The 9,453-nt window shown below is 34.4% G+C and overlaps 1 protein-coding gene across 1 annotated transcript; it reads left to right on the top strand.

Annotated features, from left to right (window-relative positions):
- Positions 1 to 8,633: 8,633 nt before the first annotated feature.
- Positions 8,634 to 9,216, top strand: LOC131055056 (photosystem II 5 kDa protein, chloroplastic). Its single transcript, XM_057989679.1, has one exon. It carries the CDS (start codon positions 8,759 to 8,761, stop codon positions 9,101 to 9,103), a length of 345 nt encoding a protein of 114 aa, XP_057845662.1. The 5' UTR covers positions 8,634 to 8,758; the 3' UTR covers positions 9,104 to 9,216.
- The last annotated feature ends 237 nt before the right edge of the window (positions 9,217 to 9,453 follow it).

Here is a 9,453-nt window from a genome sequence, read left to right on the forward strand (position 1 = left end):
TCCTGTTCAATGCGTGAACCTTAGGAGTTAGAAAACCAAGAACAACTTATCCCCAGTTGAGATAGATAACTGTAATCGGATTTAGATCTTGTAGAAAACTTGATCGTCTGTAATGATTAAATCAATTTGAGGAACATTGTCTTTTCTGATTATTGTCTTGCGAGTTTAATTACTGTATTCGCTTTAATTATGAAATGGCATGTTTTGCTTGGTGTAAAAAGACCCTGTCGTATGGATGATTTGGTGTTCCTATTTCAGTCCTCGAATTTTGAGTTGACTATGGTATTGTGATGTTGTCTTAGTTGGTTATATCCTCTTTGAGTGAGTCGTATAATGATTCGTGGTTAACCTTAGTTGTCAGGTCTCTAGTTAGAGCACCGTCAGTAAGTGATTACCCTTGAGTCGTGTTTGACCTGATGTTTGTATCTTCTTGAACTCCGTTCATCTTACCATGTGTATTCCGTTGTTTGAGTTCGTCTGAGTTAGTCTAGTGTCGTATGGGAAAGTGGCTTTCGATTGGGGGCCGCGCCCAAAGTGGCTGCTGGGTAACCCGTCGAAAGTGAGTCTAATAAGTGATAACCTAAGTAGATTAGAATTGTAATTTTTAAATAAGATAATGTGCCTCACACATGGGACGAGTGCTAGCATAGACTCGACATGTTGTGAGAAGGCCTGAAATGGCAAACTACCTTCCTTGTCTTCACGAGAGGATGTGTGGGTCCACATGAGGCTTGGATGGGCCGGAAGTTCGGATTAGGTTGCCAGGGTTACCAGTGTATGGGCCGGGACCTATGAAGACTTGCCATGGTATCCATACCAGGTCATGTGATGACACTTGTCCCTACGTTCGCTAGTGTGTTGTCGTTTTGTCCTGTTTTGAGTACCCTTGTGAGTCGTCCTTTTTGTCTCTGCCCTTGTGAGTGTCGATTTCATGTTAGACCTTGGGTGGTGATGGCTCAGTTTTATGGATGCTCTCATGGACCTCTTGTTTTAGCTTTGCTTATGTTCAGCTGGATCCTGTTCTTTGTATGGATCGTTTATGTATTAATTGACCGATGCGGTCGTTTGTATATTGTTTATGTATCACCTTGATGGCTGGATTGTATGATGTAACCTCTTGTATTCTTAACTTTTTTATTTATCAGAGGGGGTCTTGCAGTTGAGCAGACCCGGAGATGTAGCCCTTTAGGGGTGAACTCCGAGATCATTATGGTGTTATGTGGTGTATTCTCTTATGTTTCCTTTATTCAGCTTTATCATGTATGTTTAATTTATGTTGAATGTTTAAGTGGATAATTGGAATTAACTCTAAATGCTTATATTCAATTCTATCTTGAATGCCATGTGGATCGAATGCATAATTGGTTGAGATGCGGTTTATCGTAATGCATGTGTGAAATCGACCTTTTAATGCAATAAGTTGGAATATGGAATAATGTATCTTAGAGTAATGAATTATACTCAGTTGTTGTTAAGAAATTTAATATGCTTGGAAAGATCTCTTATGTTATGATGAAATCCAAGTGAATTAGAATGTTAGATGTATGGTTTGTAATTTTAAATGTAAAGCTTGAATGAAGATTATGAATGGAACTTAATGATGCATCTTTGCTTGTGATTTATGTTTCCATCCTTTGAAAGAAATTAGCCTGATTATGAATTATCTCATTTTTAAGATATTCAGCTTTTGGTTTAATTGTGTGAGTTAAATGGATTGTGATAATTAAGTAATCTCGTTGGGAAACTCTTTAGGAGATTAGTTGATGTCTTCCGCTATGTAATCTGAATCTTTGGTATCATGTTGCATCTTATGTGTTGTAACTTTAAAAAATAAAAAATAAAAAATTTTGCACTCTATTCTTGTGTTATGGCTTAATCCCTTCGGGGTTTCCTGGCGGGGCATTACACAATGCTATTTTGTAGAGTTGTCAACATCAATCAACTTTATAGAGATGAAAGCTAATATATTATTTATCATTCTTCAAAATTTATTTTTAAAAAACTACTATCCCACTAAAAAATATTATTTGTTCTCTTTGATTAAGCTCCTCTTTGCTTTAATACGATGAAGTCTTTAGTTCTAACAAGCAAAGACTATTTTAATGTGTGTATCCATAAATAGATCTAATACAGAAGTATTGTACATTTTTTCTCAATGGCTCCTCACACACATTTAATAACATTAAAGTTTATCTTTCAACACATGGTCTCTTTTTATTTAGAGCCACACATTAATTATCTCTATGATCAACACTATAATCTTTAAAAAATACTAATTATTGAAATTAAAGAACATTCTTATATTTATTCTACTTTATTTTATTTTATTTTCAGAGATCGTGACTAATAAAATTTATTCTGTGAGAAGGCAATAAGTTTAAGAAAATAAATTAGATGCAAATACAATCCTAGCATTCAAGATAAATAAATTAGTAATAACTAGTTCACAATAACTCATTATTTTAAGTACACAAAATAAAATAAACTAGTCCATGAGACTCTAACATAGGCTTGCTTCCTAATCATCCATTCATTGAATCTGAATTAGTGTTGTTTTGGAGTTCTTGGTCCCTTAGACAACTTGGTCTCATGGACGTTATTAAAATCCCTTCATTCATTCATGCAATCTAGCATGGGAAAGATAAGATTCCACGTATCAATAACTCATTAGCAATAAACTAGCGAAAGGATAGATAATATTATTCCAATTAAAGGACTAGCTAATTATCTTTCTCTCTACTCCCTATAAACACATCTTCACATCTAATTTCCATTCAAAACACCTTTTCGATCTTCTTTTGTTTAATTGTGTAGTCCTAAGAGGATATGATATCTCTTACTAGACATCTCCTTATAATTATTGATAGAATCAACTTTATATTAAAGATTATATATAAAAGCATAATTTTATCAATAATGTGCCAAAATTATGAGTTTCTTGAGAAAAAATGTTTGTGGAATGCAAATATCTACTTTACAAAATGGATATTTGTTTTAAATAAATAAAATGAACAAAAATATTTATATTTTTGTTATTTTAAAACAAATTCATGGGTATCCTTTTTTTAACATAAATCTTTTGCCTTCATTTTTTCCTTGGAAATGCATTAGATTTAGACTTTGGAATGTCAAGCTTTAGGGATCATTTGGTCCAACATGTTTAGAGGTTTCATCCTTTTTTTGTGAATTCACCCTTTGTGCTAATGACTTTTTTTTAATAAAAATTTGATGAAATAAAAAGGATTATTTAGAAAATTATCAATTTTCTTAAAATATAAAAAAATGTATTATTATTAATTTGGTGGTTATTATTAATTATTTTCTACATATAGTATGTTTGAAGTCCTAATTGATAAATTGATTGAAAATCATCCATGACTTTCAAACCATTTCACTTTTTTGAAATCTGAAAGATGTGAAATTCTCTATGTTTCACTAGCTATATAGCTTTTTAAAAAACTGAATGTCATATCTTTCGATCAAGTTAGGTTGGCCAAAAAAATGTTTTTAATATTTTTTAAAAAATCTTGATAAGAAATTCATAACCAATTTTTTACTTACAACAACAAAAAAATGTGTCACAATCAAGCGTGTGTCCTTTACTTATATTTTTTCAAAAACTATAGTATGCTTCATTGAAATTTCAAATTTTCACCAAATAATTTCTCTTTTGAAAAATAAAATAGTAGCCTAGAAACTAAATTTAATTTTCTACAAATCCTATTCTAACATATTTGAAAATTGTGTTAATAACTCATTTAAATTTTTATGTGAAGTTGATTAAGTCTATTTTTAGTATTTTTATTGCCACTTAGAGGTATTGTTTGAACCATCATGGTCTTAATCTCACCTATAGACCATTGTTAAAAATAATTTTTTGGAAGTTGAATAGACATTGACAAGTCAAAAAAATTACATTATATAATGTATAGTTAGAAGATGTTATTGCATCATGCAAATGTCTATATGTTATGCTAGTGTCCAAGTATAAATTGGAACAAAACATGACTCAAACATAAAGAAAAGTATGGTTGAACACTAACAATAAATATCAAACCATTATAGATGCAAGCGATTATTTGGTTCTTTTTCATGATTTTAGATTATTGCATGCAACTAAGACTATCTAAGCTAACAAAGGAATGTAAACAAACAAGAAGTAATTTTTCATTTTTCCTTTGTTTTAGAATTGCTTGATCATTGGTTTAATTTGATTATTTGTTTCAAGGTAGGTTTCTAGCTTTATTGATCTCTAGGAGAGATGTATTGTTGTGATAAAATAAACATTTTCAAAGAAAATAAACTAATCCAACAAATCTAATTTTTATACTAGATTTAGAGAGTATAAATGAATCCTACTTCTAGAGTAGTGTGAAGCTTTGTCTATCCTAGCTATTCTATATATTCTACAAAAATGAACTATTCTTAATGATTGAAAATACAAATAAAGGAGCCTCGTGTGTGGGATACACACAATCTAAGATGTTGAGGATGTTTATTGTGGTGTTGTATGTCCTCAGTGTCCCAACTTAGTAAATTTATTCCCCTCTCCTAGTTTTGGAAATTCTTCTTGATGGAAATAAGATGGGAAACACAAAATTAAGGATAGATGAGTAATTTTACAAAAATAAACTTTTGTTGTTGTTGTTGATTGCAGACATGACAAATTGAGAAGCTTGAAGGTTGCAAAGAGTTTGTATTACAAGAAGATATGTGGAAAGAGTTGGACCTTTAATTTAGTTATCTAGACTAAACACTTAACCTATTGTTGTAGTTTTGTATGGAGAGGCAAAAGTTCATTATTTCTAGAAGAAGAAATCAAAAGATTATTTAAGAAATTATTGATAAGGTTAGATACACAATTAGGAATGCAAACAAGGAGTTCTCCTCTACTATGTTCCATGAAAAGTGAATTGGAGTTGACTTTGGGGGCTAAAATTTATGCAAGAATTGCACATGCATAGAAATCATGTGGGAAAGATTAAAATTGAGAATTGTAAGATTAGAATTGAGAATTATTTGTTTTACCACTAGAAATTGCTAGGATAATTCTAGAATTATCAAGGAAATCCAACTCAAAAAGGAATATCATATATCTCAAAGGAAAAATACAAGTTTTTACAAATCGAGGAGGCACAAATGCACAATAAATAGCTAGAAAACATAAAATAGAAGTAAGGGAGGGTCTTATAAGATTACTTAGCACTTCCATCGAGGTTGAAAATCTAAAATAGAAGGGAGGGTCTTATAAGTTTACTTAGCACTTCCATCGAGGTTGAAAATCTAAGAGAAGGTTTATTCATGCAACATGGATAATGTGCTAGACCATCAAGTCATCATCATACCACTAGCTATGTCTAATCATTTTTAGGCACTTATAGTGCTCAAAGATTGTGATAATTGTGTCCCAAGTGCCTTTGGTGTGGTCAAATTCCACACATTTTTTATTCATGTACTACACATAGTCAAGTTTATCAAGTTCAATGCTTGGTATGATTTCTTGTCAAATTTTTATTACAAATGAACATCTATGGGACTAAATGTTAGACAAGAGAAACACATGGTCATATTTAACGATGATATTTTCTAGTTATCAACACCAATCAACTTTATGGAGATGTCATCTAATATATTATTTGTAATTCTTCAAAACTTCTTTTTTAAAAGTTGCTAGGGCACCAAAATATATTCCTTTCTCTCTTTGTACAAGCTCCTCTTCACTTTAATATGGCTAAGACTTTAGTTTTTTTTTTTTGGTCGGTAATATGTCATGATTTTATTAAAAGTAAGTAGGGAGAGACTTGGCCCTGACCAAGGGTGGTAACAACCTAGGATACCACCATTCCGAAGACAAAAAAGAGCAGAAGGCCCCATAAGCATAAGAAAGAACAAAAAGGACCCAAAAACATAGAGAAAGTAGATTTTAAGATTTGCCCTTAGCACCTCCCTTTGAATGTGAACGAAGGACCATATCGAAGGGGTTATTCTTCACAATTATCTCTTTCCTCCTTTTCATAGTGTGCCAACCATCTTCAAGCCCAACAGCCTAAATCTACCAATCCAAAGATTTATCCTTGGAAAATATCCCCAGATCCGTAATGGAGGGATCATCATGTTGAGCCTTACCATCTGCTACCAGCGAGGCCTCCTCTGTATCTTGAGACCTCAAAAACCTGCATTTTTCCTTTCCCTCTAGGATAATAGCACCCTTTCCCAACCGCAACTCCCCATTACATCCACCTGAACTAGAATCAACCCTATCTTGTAGCTCTTGTTCCTCCTGAGGCTTAGTATTTGTAGATTTATGGATATTTTCCCCAGAAACAACCTGAGAAAAGATTTTTTGCAACCCTTCCTTCTTCCCAACCTTCTTCTCCATAGTAAAAGTTGTTGCATAGCATCTTTCCACCAAGTGGCTGACTTAGGCATTCTATCTTTGGCACACTGCACATCCATATGCCCTATTTGGAAGCATCTCCTACACCTGAAGGGGATCCCTTCATAATCTAAAGGCTACACCCAGCAACCTTTTGAGGATTTAATCGATATTTCTGGGGGAAGTCCATCCGAGACATCCATTTCCACCAAAATACGTGCAATGTAGAATGAAAAAGATTAGATGTTCCTTCATCAACCAACAGGAAATTGCCCAATGAGTTTCCTACCGCCTCTAAACAAGAATCAAACCAAAGATGCAAGGGGAGATTAGGAAGCCTCACCCATATCGGGATCTTCTTGAAAACCTCGGTAGTTGGATAGAAGGCTGGATGTCATGGCTTCAGCATCAGAGGGAACTTGTCCTCCCAACTCCAGAATTGATCACATAGAACCTTGTTTCTGTCTTGAGACTTTTCGAAAATCACAGTAAAAAAACCTTTTGTTGCAGGATAAATCTGCACACAGCTGTCAATTAAAGGCTCCCATTTATCAGAGATCTAAGCATGCAAGTCATGAAGGCTTGGCCATAGGCCCCTGAAGCGTCCAATCAACCCTAGCTCAGGAAAAACTAAAACATTATGTGAAACTTCCTCATCGGCCTCTACATCCAAAGACACAGTAAAAGCCTTGGTCGAGAGCATTAAAGAGGATCTTGAAACACCATTGCATTGTTGATGGGAGCTTGGTGTCAGTTTGAGCTAAGGCGGGGGAATTTTTTCACCATATCCATGGAAACCAAGGTTGGGATTAAACCCCTGTGCATGTCCATCCTTTGCACGAAAGTCCCCACAGTATGGCGGTGCAACACTGTGTGAGGGTTCACCATCTTCAAACTTGCAGAAATCACCTCGTTGCAGTCGTGACACCAGACCGTCGTCGCTCATGGAAAGACCAACCCTATTTTTTCACAACACATTGGGAGCCCTGTTTCCCAACCAGGCCAGAGCGGTTTCGATAAGCCTTGCAGTTCGGCAGGGAGAAAGAAACCCTAGCTCCATCTCGTGGAGATTTCAAACAGCTCCGGAGCGCCATTATGCAATTAGTTGAATGCTAAGCCTTTAGTTATAAAGAGTAGGTACTATTTTAATGTGTATTCATCAATATAATTAATTAATGAGCTTGTACTTTTTTCTTTAAGGCTTCTTCCTTAAATAATTTTAACATCCAAGTATACAAAACCATGAATTTATTGCCTTGAATTATCAGCTCACATTAATGTTCATTTCAATAGAAAAAATACGTTGACCTCTCTTTATTCAAAACCACAAATTAATTGCCTTGAATTACCAACTCATATTAATGTTGTTCATTCCAATAGCACAAAATATGTTGTAGAAATTAAATTTATTCTTGCAATATTTCAAATATAATAATGATCTTAATAATCAACACTAAAATATTACTCTAATACTAATTATTGAAATTAAAGAATACTTTCTATGTTAATTTTTCTTTTATTTAATGATAAAAATATATCCACATAGAGATTGTGATTAATAGGGGAAGCATACCAGTAGACATTATAGCTAACTTCACACACCCGCAAATGCTAAATAGTACATCGGATTTTAATAAATAAATAAATTGTTGTCTCCATATGCGACTTAACTTATAGCTATTGTTCTAGCTTCTAGGTAGAACGACTCATGTTGTGGGATAGTGTTGCCCAATACCTACATAAAGAGCCCCAATAACCATGCACTTAAAAATTGTTAATACTTATGCACAAATGTCCCACTAGTCATGTGCTATGGGTACCAATGAAGGTGAGATGACTATCTAGCCCTTAGGATGCACCAATATATAAGTTACCTTCATATACCATAATTTGTGCATTAATGCATCCTATAGTAGTTTTCCTAAAATGGATGGCTATTAGTACATGTGAAATTTATTAATGTCTTTAAAATTAATTTATTGTAAAAGAAAGCGATAAATTTTTAAAAAAAGAAAAAAAAAGATGAAATGCAATCCTAGCATTCGTGATAAAGGAATTGTAATAAGAGCCACCCATTTTTTCAAGTACATAAAACAAAATAAACTAGTCCACATGAGACCCTGACGCAAGCTTGCTTCCCAATCTAGCATGGGAGAGATAAGGTTCCACGTGTCAGTAGGTCATTAGCTAAAGGATAGATAACATTATCCCAATTACAGGACTGGCTAATGCCACTGAGGCCTCCACCAGAGTTTCCTCACCCACCCACATCTAATTAATTGTTTCATCTCTCTACTCCCTACAAACACATCCACACATCATCTCTCCACTCAAAACACCTTTTCAATTTTCTTCTGTTGAATTGTGCAGTCTTGGGTAGAGATGGCATCTCTTACTGTATCAGCTCCCTGCAAGCTATCCTCTGCATCATCCAGCCTGGCAGGTATGAAGCTCACCTCCAGGCCCACAGGAGCCCAACAAAACAGGGTTGTTAGGATGCCTGTGAAGGCTGCTTCCAATGCAAGCATTGAGGTGGAGAAGAAGGAGGACAAAGAAGCCATGCAGAGGAGGTCAGTGATGTTTGCTGCTGCTGCTGCAGCCGTGAGTGCAGTGTCTCAGGGGATGAATGCCATGGCAGGTGAGCCCAAGAATGGAAGCCCAGAGGCCAAGAAACTCTACGCAAGAATCTGTGTCACAATGCCCACTGCTAAAGTCTGCCGCAACTAGATTTATTACCTCCATGTATGAATCAGTATTATTACTTGTTTTTCTATTATCATTAGAATGGCAAGAACTCAATTGTAATGTAATGCTAAATGAAAACTTTGCTGTTTGATTCATCCAACTGCTCAATTTCATATTTATAATAGTCCTTTTATGTCGTACCAGTCTTCCTAGGTTTATCAGTCAGTCTAGAATACTCAATAGAGGCCAAGAAACTCTATGCAAGCCCACTGCCAAAGTCTGCCACAAATTGGCTTTTATTACCTCTATGTATGAATAAGTATTACTACTTGTTTTTGCATTTATCATTAGAATGGCAGGAACTCAATTGTAATTTAATGTTAAATGAAAAC

Source organism: Cryptomeria japonica, chromosome 5 (genome assembly GCF_030272615.1).
Source record: "Cryptomeria japonica chromosome 5, Sugi_1.0, whole genome shotgun sequence".
NCBI classification, from domain to species: domain Eukaryota; kingdom Viridiplantae; phylum Streptophyta; class Pinopsida; order Cupressales; family Cupressaceae; genus Cryptomeria; species Cryptomeria japonica.